Source organism: Megascapheus bottae, chromosome 11 (assembly GCF_031878675.1).
Source record: "Megascapheus bottae isolate mThoBot1 chromosome 11, mThoBot2.hap1, whole genome shotgun sequence".
In the NCBI taxonomy this organism is placed as follows: domain Eukaryota; kingdom Metazoa; phylum Chordata; class Mammalia; order Rodentia; family Geomyidae; genus Megascapheus; species Megascapheus bottae.
The window spans coordinates 64079434-64094983 of NC_143519.1; the positions used below are offsets into that span (position 1 = coordinate 64079434).

General features: G+C 42.5%; 1 protein-coding gene across 4 annotated transcripts; it reads right to left on the reverse strand.

Moving 5' to 3' along the window:
• Positions 1 to 3434: 3434 nt before the first annotated feature.
• Gjb6 (gap junction protein beta 6) lies at positions 3435 to 13446 on the reverse strand. 4 transcript variants are annotated; one of them, XM_090341770.1, is made up of 3 exons: positions 13314 to 13386; positions 10601 to 10743; positions 3435 to 5140 (listed from the first exon to the last, which is right to left on the reverse strand). In XM_090341770.1, the coding sequence occupies exon 3, from the start codon at positions 5123 to 5125 to the stop codon at positions 4340 to 4342; it is 786 nt and encodes a 261-aa protein (XP_090197896.1). In that variant the 5' UTR covers positions 5126 to 5140; positions 10601 to 10743; positions 13314 to 13386; the 3' UTR covers positions 3435 to 4339. The 4 variants fall into 4 exon arrangements, with proteins under 4 accessions (XP_090197896.1, XP_090197898.1, XP_090197899.1 ...); XM_090341772.1 differs by lacking the exons at positions 10601 to 10743; positions 13314 to 13386 and adding an exon at positions 13396 to 13446; XM_090341773.1 differs by lacking the exon at positions 10601 to 10743.
• Positions 13447 to 15550: the final 2104 nt, after the last annotated feature.

The window sequence follows — 15550 nt, forward strand, 5'->3', positions numbered from 1 at the left end:
TGCTCATTTTATGGCCCTAGTTCATATTCCTAAAGGAGTCATACCAAAATATTTACAAATGAGGTAATAAGTTTGGATTTTTTCCTTGGAAAGCCCCGAAGTAAAAGAGAAGTAGGTGAGAATTGGAAGATGAATGACTATAGAAAACTGTCCAAGTCAGTGGATAGACATGTGATTCTTTTATAATTTTTGGAAAAATTGTTATTATAAAGGTGATGCACAGAGGAGGTATAGTTACATAAGCCAGATAAAAAGTTCATTTCCTTTAGGACAATGTCACTCTTCCCTTAGACCCAGGGGTTCTTTTTTTGTTTTTTGTTTTTGCCAGTCCTGGGCTTGAACTCAGAGCCTGAGCACTGTCCTTGGGCTTTTCTCAAGGCTAGAGCTCTACCATTTGAGCCTCAGCACCACTTCTGGCTTTTTTCTATGTATGTGGTACTGAGGAAGCTAACCCAAGTCATTGTGCATGCTAGGCAAGCACTCTACTACTAGGCCAAACTCCTGGCCCCACGTGTGGGTTCTTAACATTACAGTTGCAGAGCATGGAGCCATGGGAGATAGGAAGGCTACTGATTAAGTTCTGGACTTGGCAGGCACTGAAACATGTGAATCTTGTCTTTTCTATTTATTAGCTTTATGACACTGGATGAGTTAGCTAGCGTGTTCACCTATATGACTAACACCTCATAGGGTAACTGCATAGGTAAGTCAGGTTGCAAAGGAAGAGTTTTCAGGTGAGGAAAGGGTGGTTCTTGGGTGACTTTATTCAAGGATGGGAGAGGAAGAGAAGACAGCTAGAGGCAGAGGCACAGTGAGAGGTGGGCCAAGAGACTGGTGATGTTAAGAATCCAAAAAAAGATTGAAGAGCTGTTCATGTGGGTTCATGATGCCATTGGTCCTGTAATGGCTTTGGCTCAAAGCAGAGGAGAGCCTAGATTCAGTGTTGAGGAACAGGTGGGGAGAGAGGCAGTGATGCCCACTTCTTCCAAACATTGAGGAAACGGTGGGGTGATAGGGCGCTGTAGCTCAAAGAAAAAAGCAGCTAATGAGGTTAAGGAAAAGAAAGAACCGTAAGAGGAAGAGGTTGAAGAGAAGAAACAAGAAGAGTTGTTTTCATCTTTTGTCGCTACTTTAAACATCTGTGTACTTGTTTCCAATATCTTGGCTTATCCCTAAAAGCAATTACTGGATCATATCCTGTGGTAGATCTATATTTTGAGGACAAGCCATACATTTTTCCACAGCTGCCCTATTTTACATTTCTACCAGTAGTGTACAAGGGTTCCATCTTAACCTCTCACCAGCACTTTTTTTGGGCAGTCCTGGAGCTTGAATTCAGGGACTGAGTACTGCCCTTGGGCTTTCCTCAAAGCTAGCATTCTACCACCTGTGCCACAGCACCATTTCCAGCCTTTTCTATTTATATGGTACTGAGGAATCAAACCCAGGTCTTCGTGTATGCTAGGCAAGCACTCTACCATTAGTCCAAACTCCTGACCCCAAACTTATGGAATTTGTGTTCAATTAATTAATTACTTAATTTTGCTAGTCCTGGGGCTTGAACTCAGGGCCTGGGCACTGTCCTTGGGCTTTCTCAAGATTAGCACTCTACCACTTGAGCCACAGCACCATTTCTGGCTTTTTCTATGTATGTGGTACCGAGAAATTAAACCCAGGTCTTCATGCATGCTAGGCAAGCACTAGCCAAACTCCCGGCCCAACCAGCTATTTTTAAAGAAGGAACATTGTAAGAAAATTATGAATTATGAAGACCCACGAGGCGCATTTTTGGTGTGATATAGGAATTGTGATTTTCTTTTAAACATTAGCTCTTGGTATTTATTTATTTAATGTGGATACTGGGGCTTGAGCTCTGGGCCTAGGCATTGTCCCTTAGCTTTTGTGCTCAAGGCTGGCACTTTGTCACTTGAACCACAGTTCTACTTCCAGCTTTTTGTGGGTAATGGAAGATAAGGGTCTCATGGGCTTTCCTGCCCAAGCAAGTTTGAACCAAGATCCTCAGATATCAACCTCCTGAGTAGATGAGATTACAGACCTAAGGCATCTGGCTAGTTCTTCAATTTATAGAACCAAAACATTTACAGATGAAATGATGTATTTGAAATTTACTGTGCATGGTGAAGAAAATGAGAGTTGCTTTTCTTTTCTTTAAGAAAGGTTGTGAAACATGTCCTTTAGCAATCACTAGGCTAAACAAACCTTTCTGTGTTCCTTATTAACGGAGATCCTGCCTTCTGCTAACCATCCTTTACCACAGCGACTGTGTCATATGTGTCTCATTATTTAAGAGCGACCAGTCTGTACCCACTCATGCAAACTCACACAGGAGATGTTGATGTTCAAGCTGGAAATTCCTGAAGAGAAAGAGGTCTCCCCATCTCTAAGCTTGTCAGTCACCATCAGCTGAAAGGCTCATTGGGGCAAATCATTGGAGGCCAGCTTTGTCTGAGGCTCCTGCCTAGATACAGTTTGGGTGTGTTGCCCAAAGCCTTGTAAGCAGGAAGTCTGATGCTTCTGTGATGATGTTGAGATAGTTTCCTTTAAGAGGGGAAGCTTTGTTGGAGTCCAGGAGCTCATGTCTATAATCCTAGCTACTCAGGAGACTGAGAGTTGAGGATCATGGTTCAAACCTGCCCAAGTAGGTAGGTCCACTTGGATTAATCACTAAAAAGTGGAAAGCAGATCTGTGATTCAAGTGGGCACCAATATTGATTGCCACTTCCCCCAAATCACTTGCTTACTTCCTGCTTGCCAAATGTCTTTTCCCTCTCTCATGTGACCCACCACAGAGCCATTCACTGTGTTAGAAAGACTCAGGGATCTTCCTTAGAATCCATACAAAGGTGTAAGCTTTAAAATTGTGAGCTAAACAAATCTATTTATGTTACTCAGTTTCAAAGATTTTATTAGCAACGCAAATGGCCTAGACAGGCCTTTAAGACTTTCCTAACAATTCCTCCCCCCTCCCTTTCCCTTACTCTTCCCTTTTCTTCCCTTCCTCCTTCCAACTTCTCTTCTTCCTCCTCTTCTTCCTTCTTCAAGACAGAGTCTCACTGTGTAATACAATTGGCCTTCAACTTGCAATTCTACTGCCTCAGCCTCTAGAAGGTTGCGACCCATAGCAGGATGTACCACCATGGCTGCTCCTCATCTATTAACACTGACCTGACCCTGGAGTTGTACAGGTGGCCTACTCTTCTCCAAGCCATGGGCCTAGGAGGCTACTGAAGGGTTTCTGCTCATTTGACTTGGCAGTGAAAGAATTCCTGTTGAAGTCCAGATAATTCATCCCCAGTAACTGGGGCCTCCCCAGCAAAATTACCCAACCTGTTTATGGAGCCCCTGGAGCTATGGTAGGCAGGGGCCCAGAAGGAGCAGAAACTCAATGCACAGGGAAGGTGAAGCAGTGGGAGATGAGCTTTATTAAGGTGGTCACTTCATGTTCCAAATATTCATAAGAACTTGTACAATCGGCCAGTTCTAAAACACATGCCCTTCTGTTATAGCACCATCTACATCCAGAAAGCAGTAAAAATAGATTGTACAATGAACACATTCCACCTTAAGAGTTGTATCAATAGACAATGCAAAACCAATATTTATCAGCTCGACCCTTTATGTTAAAATTTTAGATACTCAAGGTTTACTTATAAAACGAATATTTATCTAGACTTTTTTTCTTCAGGTAAGAAAGGCCAGTCATTATAAAAATACTTTGTATAAATTCAGTCAGAACTAAAATATTTAATTCTATTATTATACCTTTTGCTATAAAAAAGTATTGATTTCTAAATAAGTTGCTTTCTATTTTGTTTTGCTGGTGGTGGGGCTTGCACTAAGGGCCTGAATGTTGTCCCTTAGCTTTTTTGCTCAAGGATAGTACTTTACCACTTGAGCCATAGCTCCATTTCCAGCTTTCTGCTGGTTAATCAAAGATTAGAGTGTCACAGACTTGGCTGCCCAGGCTGGCTTTAAACCATGATCTTCAGATCTCAGCCTCCTCAGTAGTTAGGATTACAGGAGTGAGCCACCAGGCTCAGCTTAATACATTATTTTTCACAACAACATTTGCCAATATGTTCAGGGAGAACCCATTCAGGGAGACCACAACACACAAGGAATTTGTTAAAGGGACCTCTGGCCTTGGTCATGATTTTAGAGCTGGTCCACGTGTTTGACTATGTTTCATGTGAACAATACAGTTTTCTATAAGAAGTGAACTCACGTAGTCTATCTATGACAGCCAGCTCTCCAGCTTAGAGAGAGAATTGTCTCCATGGGAAATCACCTTTGTTTAGGACTTAACTACTTGAACTGTTTAACTTGGGAAACTTGTGATGGCATTGTGGCCACTATCTGAAATCAGCTCATTCATTTCATTCTGCTTGCTCTCTTTGAGAGCATGGTTGGGGTGAGCTTGCTGTGCCTGGACTCTTTTGGATCTTCTAAAGCATACTTTCAGTAGTAGATAACACAACTCAGCCACATTGAGTAACATGCAAATCACAGATGCAGAGATCATAAAAATGGTGAAGACAGTTTTCTCAGTTGGCCTGGAAATGAAGCAGTCAACAAGATTGGGGCAGGGCTCAATGCCACATTTCAGCACCCAGGGCAGGTGATACCCATTGTAGAGAAAATAGAACACATACATGAAAGCAGCTTCGAAGACAATTCGGAAAAAGATGCTGCTGGTGTAAGTCCACCACAGAGATCCCTCGATCCGCACTTTTTGTCTTTTAATGTCCTCTAAGTCTTTGAATTCATCCTTCTTCTCTCCACGCTTGAACTTACGAGTAGTTTTTTGTCTGTAGTAGGCCACGTGCATGGCCACTAGCAATGCAGGGGTGGACACGAAGATGAGTTGCAAAGCCCAGAGACGAATGTGAGACACAGGGAAGAAATGGTCGTAGCACACGTTCTTACAGCCTGGCTGCAGTGTGTTGCAAACAAAGTCCTCTTGCTCATCACCCCATACTTCTTGGGCAGCCACCACGAGGATCATAACTCGGAAAATGAAGATGACCGTGATCCATACCTTGCCGATGCTGGTAGAGTGCTTGTTCACACCCCCAATAAAAGTGTGCAGGGTTCCCCAATCCATGGCACCAGCTTATTCCTAGACAGGCAATAGGAGCAAAGAAATCAGTGGAGTCTCTGAATTGGTGAGATAATGTTACAATGAACACTACATTACAGATATAGAGGAGTAAATTCAAGACCTAGACTATTAGTAGGAGTTTTGTTTTCTTTCTTTCTTTTTTTTCTATAAAGAAAGCCTGTTCCAAACATATTCAGTTGTTTTGCCGGGAGGCTTAAAATGTCTTGAGTCAACCCAAGGCAGAGTCCATATTAGGTTGCTGATCCCATTAGCAGAAATCCAGGTAAACAAAGATGTGTTTAAGCTCCCTTTCAAGTCCCTATCTAAGCTGAGTATTGTAAGCTTGGCTTTACGAAATCAAGGGCTCATATAATCCTGTTATAATCCTCATGTAATCCTAGCTAGTCTGGAGGCTGAAATTTGAGGATGTCAGTTTGAGAACAGTCTGGGCAGAATAGTCTATGAGACTTATCTCCAATTGACCAGCAGAAAGCTAGAAATGGAGCTAGGACTCAAGTGGTAGAGGACCAGCTTTGAGTGCTAGCCAAGGGACAGTTCACCGGCTCTGAGTTCAAATCCTAGTACCTGAACAAAAACAAACAAACGAATAAGAAAGTAAGGGCTCACAGAACTTCCACACTGTAGATTTTATTCATTGAATGGCTTAACCACGAAAAGATTTAGTAGAATGATTTAACTAGTTTTACTCAGTAGAAATGGGAAGAAACCAAATAATTCTTAGCTTACTTTATATATTATACTCATGCCTATTTCTTTTTTATTTTATTTCTTTCTCAAATTTCCTTTAGCTGTATAAAGGAGTTTCAGTTCAACATGCCAGTTTGAGAACACAATGCACCTTCATCAATGTCATCCCTTCCAGCATTCTTCCCCATCTTTCTCAAACTCACCCAGCCCCTCAAATTACCTGGTTCCATTTTCACATATATACATGGAATATTACGACTGTCCCCTGCCACCATTTCTCTCTCCACTCATTTACCACTCTCTTTGATCTCACCTCCAGCTCCTGGTATTCATTTTGTTAAACTGTAAGTTAGTTATTTACTCATACTCATGTCTAAGCTTGAATTATACCATTGTCTATAATCATGTGTTATTAGGAAAGCTAATATTGTCAACTATACTGTTCAGAAAGAGAATCACAAGGTTTTATATAAATTATTTCTTTGTTCTCCAATTTAGCCAAGCCCTGGGATGGCCCTCCATTAAAACTTGGGTCCCTTTTACAGTGGGAGCCACTGCAAATGGGGAGCAGCTGCCACCAAAACCCAGGTCACCTTCTCTGCTAAGGACTGATCTAGCATCACTAAAGAAAAAGGATTTTTTGGAAACTTTTGCTGCAATCCAAACAGTTGTTTTCTTGTCCTACAAAAAGATTCACCTTTAGTTAAGAAGACTAAAAACTTTTTGGGCGCTCACACCCCTTATCCTATCTACTCAGGAGACTGAGATCCTCAGATCATGGTCTAAAGCTAGTCTGGGCAAAAACGGTGCATGAGACTTTTATGTCCAATTAACTAGCAAAAAGCAAAACAAAGCAGGAAAACAAACAAAAACAGACGTGGAGCAACAAACAAACAAACAAATAACATTAGCCAACATTCATACACTGAATTTAATAGCCTAGACTTGAGGGAAGCCTATTAATTGTTAAATTAAAAAAAAAAAGAGGAGTTGAATTTTGCAGCTGAATTTTTTCACAGGCAGGCAATAAAGGCTTCTCAAAGAAGACGTCCATTGTTAGAAGGGTCAGGTAAAATGGGAGTTTGAGGAAGGAGTTTGAAAGCCATAGAAAAGTGGGAGATGACTCAGATCCTTACACTAATAGAGTGGCCCCAACTGGTAACAATACCAGGAATTTAAAACAGAATATGACCTCAACCTTATAAAACCAAAAGCAGAACATACAAAGGGATACGTGTCAGGAAGTAAAAAAAAATAAGATACGTGAGCCCAGTTCGGTGCTGATGGCTCATGGGAGTCTGAGACCTGAGGATCCCAATTCAAAGCCAGGTCAGGTAGAAAAATCTTTCTGACTCTTATCTACAATTAGCCACTAAAACACTGGAAGTGGAGCTGTGGCTTAAGTGGGAGAGAATAAGCTTTGAATGAAAAGCTAAGGAAAAGTACCCAGGCCCTGAGTTTAAGCCTTGATACTGACATTCATATACACCAAAAAAGTCTGAAATATTCTCTTTTATAAGTCTCTTAGTACATGGCCAAAAGAGGTTTTCAGTATCCACAATAACATCCAAATAGCCTTTGGATGTTAAAAACTAATCCTAATTCATAAGAATTATACAATTAAGTTTTAATTCCTGCTTAAAGACATGATAATGTCTGTCCTGGAGTCATTTCAGAATGTTTTCAGTGGGGAGAGAAGAGTTTAACCCTCTTGAACTTTAGACCTAGTTTACAGCACCTGTTCTCTTATAGGGTCAGCCTGTGTATTTATAAACTGATATTCTCTCATTAGTCAATAAATATAAACATGTTCTATAATGTACCTAATTAGTCAGTTTTTTTGGTTTGTTTTTCATTTTTGGTGCCAGTACTGGCGTTTGAACCTAGTGCCTGGGCACTGTCCCTTAGCCTTTTTGCTTCAAGACTACTTGTGCCACAGCTCCACTTCTGGCTTATTAGAAACAATAATCTTATAGTCTTTCCTACCCCCACTGGCTTTGATTTGGGATCCTAAGATCTTAGCTTCCTGTGTAGCTAAGAATACAGATGTGAGTTACTAGCACCTGCCCCCCCCCCCGCCCCTTTTCTGGTATTAAAAAATACATTAAGGGCCAGGAATTTGGCCTAGTAGTAGAGTGCTTGCCTAGCATTCCCGGAGACCAGGGTTTGATTCTTCAGTACCACATACATAGAAAAAGCTGGAAGTGGTGCTGTGGCTCAAGTGGTAGAGGTCTAGTCTTGAGAAAGCCCAGTGCCAGTGCTCAGGCCCTGAGTTCAAGCTCCAAGACTGGCAACAAAAAATATACTTTTACTTTTACAAAGGGGTTTCATAAATTTCATAGCAATTTATGAGGACAGTGCATCTTGATTAATGTCACCCCTTTCATCATTCTCTCCACATTTTTTTTAAAGAAAAAAAGGGTTATCCGAATCATTAGGAAAAATGAGGTTAAACCCCAATACAGACATATTTAGCCTGCTAGTCACTGAAGACAATCAGGCAAGAAGCAAGTCACCTGATTCAAAGGATCTTCTTGCAAGAGCAACAAAGGCCCTGTTATTTATAGTAGAAGAAAAGATCCGAAAGGACTAGTGTTTTCTGCTCTTTGTAATTTATCCTTGTTGGGTTCAGCAAAGCAAGTGCTTTTAGTGAGGAGGAAGCAAATTTCCTAGCAGTGAAAAATGTCTTTTGAAATTCTTTTGTCTTGATCTCATTGTTCCTAAGGGTCTCACAACAAATCCTTACTGGGCACCTGTCCTGCTCAGCATTCTCTACAGGACCAAGAGTGAGGAAGGGAGGGTCACCTCACCAGCATTACAAGACAGGCCAAGATCGTGGCCCTTTGGGGGTTTACAGAGCCCTAAATTTTCAGGTTTGCAGTCCCTGGGAAGGTCTGAATAACTTCTGGAGACTTGTCCCACCAGAGAGCTATGTGAGATACAAGTGACAGGCAGCTGAAGATGTAGCCAGGTCAACACTGAGCTCCTTCTGCCTGTCCTGTCAGTAGGTCGAGGCACTCAGGCCAGAGTGTATGCAAGGAGAGAGGATACAACACCCCAATTTTTAGACTTCTCTTACAGAAATATATGAGCTGCTGGATGCCAGTAGCTCATATCTGTAATCCTATCTACTCAGGAGGCTGAGATTTGAGGACCAACATTTGAAGCCAATTGGGGAAAGAAAGTCTGTGAGACTTCCAATTATCCAGCAAAAAGCTAAAAATGGAGTTATGACTCAAGTGGTAGAGCACCAACTTTGAGCAAAAAAACCAAGTAAGAGTGTGAGGTCTTGAGTTCAAGCCCCAAATACTGGCACAAAAGAAAAAATAAAAAATAAATGCATGGTCTGGGTATATCTTTCATTAGTACTTTGATTGAAGAGTAGAAAGCCCAATATTTGTTTGAAAATTGTGATTAAATTAGAATTTATAAAATTACTGTATTCACTTGAACCCTCTGTAATCTAACCAAACCATTCTTTCCTTTCATGGAAAGCTGATGGAGGAGCTTCTTTGAAAATAAACACACATCTAACTCTCTGTAAAGCCCACTTGTGTTTTAACTTCTCTGACTCTTACAAGGAACAAGTAAAATGGGCCTGGTTTAGTGATATATCTAATTATACTGCCCAATTCTACACTCTTTCTTGATACTAAAACTCCAGCCCTACATATTTAGCTTCAAAATCTAGTACACACGGTGACTTCTCCTTCTCCTTCTCCTTCTCCTTCTCCTTCTCCTTCTCCTTCTCCTTCTCCTTCTCCTTCTCCTTCTCCTTCTCCTTCTCCTTCTCCTTCTCCTTCTCCTTCTTCTTCTTCTTCTTCTTCTTCTTCTTCTTCTTCTTCTTCTTCCTCCTCCTCTTTCTCTTCCTCTTCTTCTTTGCCAGTCCTGGGGCTTGAACTCACAGCCTGAGAACTGTCCTTGACCTTTCTCAAGGCTGGCACTCTACCATTTGAGCCACAGCACCACTTCTGGCTTTTTCTGTGTATGTAACACCAAGGAATCAAACTCAGGGCTTCGTGCATTCTAGGCAAGCACTCTATCACTCTAGGCCACTCTCCTGGCCCCAGCGAGGAAACACACAGTGTTTTGATCCTTCCCTTTCACAATTCAAATCACTGAAGTTTATTGACATTGTAACAGCAGTGCCATCTCTCTTGATTATTTTATTCATTTTTTCATTTACTCGCACACACACACACACACACACACACACACACACACACACACACACACATCTAGAACCGGGGCTTAAGCTCAGGGCCTTGTACTCCTGTTTAACTTTTTAGCTGAAGGCTGGTACTCCACCACTTGAGCCACCTCTACTTTTGACTTTTGCTGTTTAGAAAACAATTGGAGAAAACAATCTCTCCTATTTGTCTGCCTGTGTTGGCTTTGAACCTCAATCATGAGATCTCAGTCTTCTGAGTAGCTAGGATTACAGACAAGAGCCGCTCACACCAGCTCTTGTTAACCCCTCATCCCAATACACCTTTTTATAAGGAGTTTAATCATAGCTGCTTGGACATACCATTTTAGACAGGACCTAAGCTAAAGTCCTAAACATGAGAGCATTATCTATCAGCATACAACAAGAGGTGGGAAAATTCTTTTTTTGTTGTTTGTTTGTTTTAAGAATAGCCTGGGGAAAAAAATCATTTGGCAAATATTTGTTAGATCTGAGAGGAGAACATACTCCTTACAAGGTCCATGTGAGTTCTGCAGAACATCAGATAAAAAGAAAATAAGGACTGAACTAAACAAACAAACCTGAGCCTTATTTCCACGGACTCCTGGTGTGGGGAGCTCCAAGCTCAGGGCAAAACCCTGCTTGATTGCTTCGAAGATAGCAGAGCCCAGTGACTGTAAGTGTAACTTTTTGCTGAGTTTCTTGCTGTCAGTGGGGAAGCTGCCTGTAGAACAAAAAATAGTAATTGCTGCCACACTCTTTTAAGTCTTCTAGCCCCCATTCATTGAATGAACTTTATGGGTACTTTTCCTTTATTACCAGAATGATTATGGCATAAGTTTGGATGGTCTCAGTTTCCTAATGCTTTATACTTAAAAAAAATCACAGTGAAAAATCAAAGGTACTCTTTGGAGTAGCTTTTTTTTCTGTCAAAATAATGACAATAAGAATAACTGTGATTCCCCCTATCCCAAATCTCCCATTCTTAAAAAAAAAATGGAATAAGAAAGAGTTTGGGAAACTGACTATCTCTTTACTTTCAAATCAAGGGAAAAAAAGCTGTCAAGGTCCTTCTTTAATTTAGAAAAATCAATATGTTTTGTCTCCAAAAATCTCTGGCAATCTGAGGGACAATCTGATAGCTGGTTTTTAAATTTTATGACACAAAACTTCAATGTTTTCAAAGTAACATTTAATGACAACAATGGACTTAGGTCTCCCAGATTTCTTAAAAAATTATTGAGTGAAACTATTTTTGGCTGTAAGTTAACAAATAAGATGGACCATCTATAGAATTACACATCTCTTACTCTACTTAAGAAATCATAGAGATTCAAATAGAATTTCCATTAAGTTTAAACTCTCTAGATCCATTAGTAGTATCTGTTCACTTGCAAACTTGACTTTCCAAACATTTAAGTTCTACCACATTTAAATGACTCTCGCAATACAAATGGAAAAGGTCCTTTGAGGCCCAGTTTCTGTGGATGGAACAGATGAACATAAATTTTAAACTATTAATTCCACTGGGAAGATTATGACTCTCAGTGGACCAAGAAACTTGAGCCAAAAATCATCTTACCCAAATTGTATTCCTCTTAATGTACATACAAATGACCTTTTGGTCATTTGAGCTTTTGGAATATTGAGACTGAATCAAAGGTGCATACTGGTCAGGTAGAAGTTGGAATTTTCTTTTAGCCTACTGAAATTGTTGGGCCAGATCTTATATAGTTCTTTTTCTTCCCAACTTACAATTCTAAAAAGAAAATGTAAGAAAAAAAGAGTATAGCTAGGTGCTGGTGGCTCAAGTCTCTAATTCTAGCTACTCAGGAGGCCGAGATCTGAAAACTGAGATATGAAGCAGTCTTGGGCAGAAAAGTTCATAAGATCTTATCTTCAATTAGCTAGCAAAAAGCTGAAAGTGGAGCTGTGGTTTAAGTGGTAGAATGCTAGCCTCAAGCAAAAGAGCTAAGCAAGATTCTGAGGCCCCAAATTCAAGTCCCGGTATTAGTACAAAAAGAAAGAAAGAAAGAAAGAAAGAAAGAAAGAAAGAAAGAAAGAAAGAAAGGGGGGAAAAGAGAACATGAAAAAGAGAATAAAATCTCCATTACCTGTCTCAGAATCTGTCTTAACTAGTGGAACAGATGAACAGAGACCAGCGTCTTCAGGGTCTTAAGAATCAGTAGTGATAGTGAACATCTCAGGAGGTGACAGACTAGGGTCTTGGGGTTCTCTCTTTATAACCCCCCCCACAGTGTTCAAACAACATCAGCAAAGCCTGCCCAATGGAAACAGCAAGACACAGCTGGCCCTTCACAGAAACAGTTCTGAGCAGCATTTTACAACTCTGAGGAAACTGCATTGGGGCATGATCGTTCTTATAGTACACTGGTTAGATTCTTCTAGAACTGGGGCAAGAAAAACAGAAAGCATACTTGAAGAAAAACAAAAAGATAGAGTGTTAAACTTAACCAGGCGCCAACTGACAGGCTGGGAGGGAACATGAAGCAGAGGGTATCAGGCATCTTGGACCAGGGGTCCATAGCTACCTGAAAGCCGCACTCACCCAGACCCTGTCCTGTTCTTTGGCGAAGGAAGGCCAGCCCAAGTCACAAAACAGAATGCCCAACACCTGGTATGGTTCCTGCAGGGCCATCTGACAGGTGACTGCATCTATTAATAGGAGGTGTCACCAGTTCCTTTTAATTACTGCTGTCCACACTATTGTCACCTACATGTCACAAGTTCCTTGGAGTTAAATTATGCAATCCAACCTGGTCAGCTCTCTCCTGAATTAAATCTGTTTGGCGCCAAGCCTCAGGATTTAACTGAATGAAGTTAACCATCATCTCTGGATCTGGCTTTTTGCTCCCCCAAACCAATTCGGGTGACCAGTCCCAAAGTCCAAATCAAAATCCCCAAACACAGTAAAGAAAATAGGAGGAAAGAGCACATACTTCTTGCACTGGTCACTTCCACACACAACGCATATACCTAGGAAACCTGTCCCACGAGTCAGAAGGGGCCCTGCCGTGGAAGTCAAACCAGTTCAGCCTCGTTCCTGGAAGCCAGCTTGCGGGAGAGGGGTGCCAGCGTGGCGCCCACTGCTCAGAGGACTTGGCCCGCCAGGGAACTCAGATCGAGGATGCGGATGGAGAGGCAGATAAGGATGCTTGGTGGCCCCAGGGTGGCGGGGCACCCACCCTAGGCCAGTCCCCCAGCTTGTGGGGAGTGGAGACAGTCACCAAGGGTCCCTATGGGGCGAGAAAGGGCTCAGATCTTCCACCTTACCTGCTGGGCTTCTCAGGGGAACTCCCCTTCCCGCTTTCCTAGAGCCAGGACTGCGCCCCTCGCTCGCGCCCCCACCGCGTACCTGCTGGGCCCGGGTCGGCCGGAGCAGGGAGCCCTCTGCTCTGGCTGGCTGGCTGGCGCGAGCCGCCGGATTCCAGCCGGTGACGAGTCTGCCTCGGTGCGGGGCAGTTCCTTCAGGGCCCCGGGCTCCCACCTGCTGCGCCTTTTTAACCGCGCCCCACCCCGCCTCTGCCCTGACGCGGCCCGGGCCGGCTGCAGGAGGCCATCGTGGTCCCGGGCGCGCACGCACCGGGGTGCAGCCTGGGGCCCTTCCCGGGGGGGGGGGCGGGGACGCACGGAGGGTCTTCCTGGGGAGGGGGGCTTCAGAGGAGCTTGGGGTGCAGGGCGTGATGTGTTCATGAGCATGATGGGAGCACCCCGCAAAGCCTGTGGCTAGGCTAGCCCGGCTGGGAAAGGGGCTGCCAGGAGCCCCAAGGCGACAGACTCTGGTGGTTGATCTCCTCCGCCTAGCAGGTTTGGAGGAAGCAGCAGGTGTTGGAACAGTGCTGGGAATAAGCTGGATGTCTTGGTCCTGGATCCTGTGGGGTTCGCTGTGGTTCTCTCTCCCAAGCTGGGAAGTTCTTCACGCATCACTGACCATTTGGAGAAACAACAGTTAATGTATTAGTTACCCCCATTCTTTGAGGGGTTATTCCAGGGAGCAGGGTGGCTATTCTCAGGCTTGCCTGAGACAGGGCACCCAACACCCCCCCCCCACCCGGCTGGTGATACAGCCTCTCTGGTGGCATTTAGGGACTCAGCTTTACAAGTTCTGACCTATCCTGCAAGAGATGTGGAACTTGCTTAGTGCACAAAATTGGTTAGTAATTAACCATATTCTACCAGTTGGGTCATTCTCTCATAAAACAGAATTAATGGGGGAGCCTAAAATATGTTTTTCAGGTCATGGAGATTGAGACTTTATTAATAACCCGCTTTTCCAAAGTATTTCAATACTAGTTTCCAGAGAATGAGTTCTGGGTCAAACAGATTTAGAAGATTTCTAGTATACCCTGAAATGGCTGAGAGCCAAGGATGGAAAGTCAGAGCCTGAGGCTTGGGTGTCGCTTGAGCATTGAATCTTTGCCCCTTCCTACCCTGTCTTTCACAGCCTGGCCACAGTAGACTTTCCAGTTTTCGTGTTTATCATACCTCTAGGCATACATTCCACACCGGCATCATTTGTTTACCCAGGAAAACAATTTTTCGAAGCATATGTTAATGTTGCTTGGGTGGGGGGAGTATTATAAACTGTTTGAACTCTTCTTGCTCTTCTCTCTTCTTTCCTTTCCTTCCCTCCCTTTTCCTTCTTCCCCCCTCTCTGCATCCCTACAGTAATAGGTAAAGTACTTTGTATTCAGTCAAGTGTCATTCTGTGAGTATTTGTGTATTATTAGCATAGCAGAAAGCTCAGAGACAGTGCTCAAGCCCTGATTTCAAGACCTAATACCAACACACCCCCACACCCCCACACCTCCCCCCCAACTCCACAACAAACAAAAATACCCCTTGTATTCCTGGTTAAGTGACAACATGAAAGTCATTTGGTAAATGTCCTCCTCTGCAGCTCAGTGGTCATTTCTGAGAACATAAGTTTAATGGACATAAAATATGTATAAAGTTTGAATTTTGCTATGTAAAGAGATGTGAAGGATGTAAAGGGATGATGGGTGAGAGGCTGTTGAAAATCTACAGATTCACTAGGTGGCCTCTTATATACAACTATATATATATATATATATATATATATATATATATATATATATGAATGATACTGGGGCTTGAACTCAGGGCCTAGACACTGATCCTGAGGTTTTTTTTTCTTACTCAAGGCTGGAACTCTACCATTTTTTTCTTTCATATATTTTTTATTGTAATTAATAGAAGGGTTACATTATATTCACCAGATGGAAGGTACATTACTTCACATACATTGATACACTTTCTCATGTCATGGTCCCTATTTCCCTCCCTCCCCCCCTCCCCCCCCTCCCCGCTCATCTTGATTTCCCCCCTTCCCTAGCCAATTTCAAATAACCAATTAAACATAAATATAACAAGGTGAAATATTGTAACAATATGAGATAACCAAGGGACAGCAAAAGAGATGAGAGATAACATAGTACATTAAGGACAACAATCACTCATTATATAGCTCTTTGTTTCTATATCCTGGA

What these genes read in the sequence shown, in the direction of transcription:
- Gjb6 (XM_090341772.1), bottom strand. Translation starts at nt 5,125, where the DNA reads ATGGATTGGGGAACCCTGCACACTTTTATTGGGGGTGTGAACAAGCAC.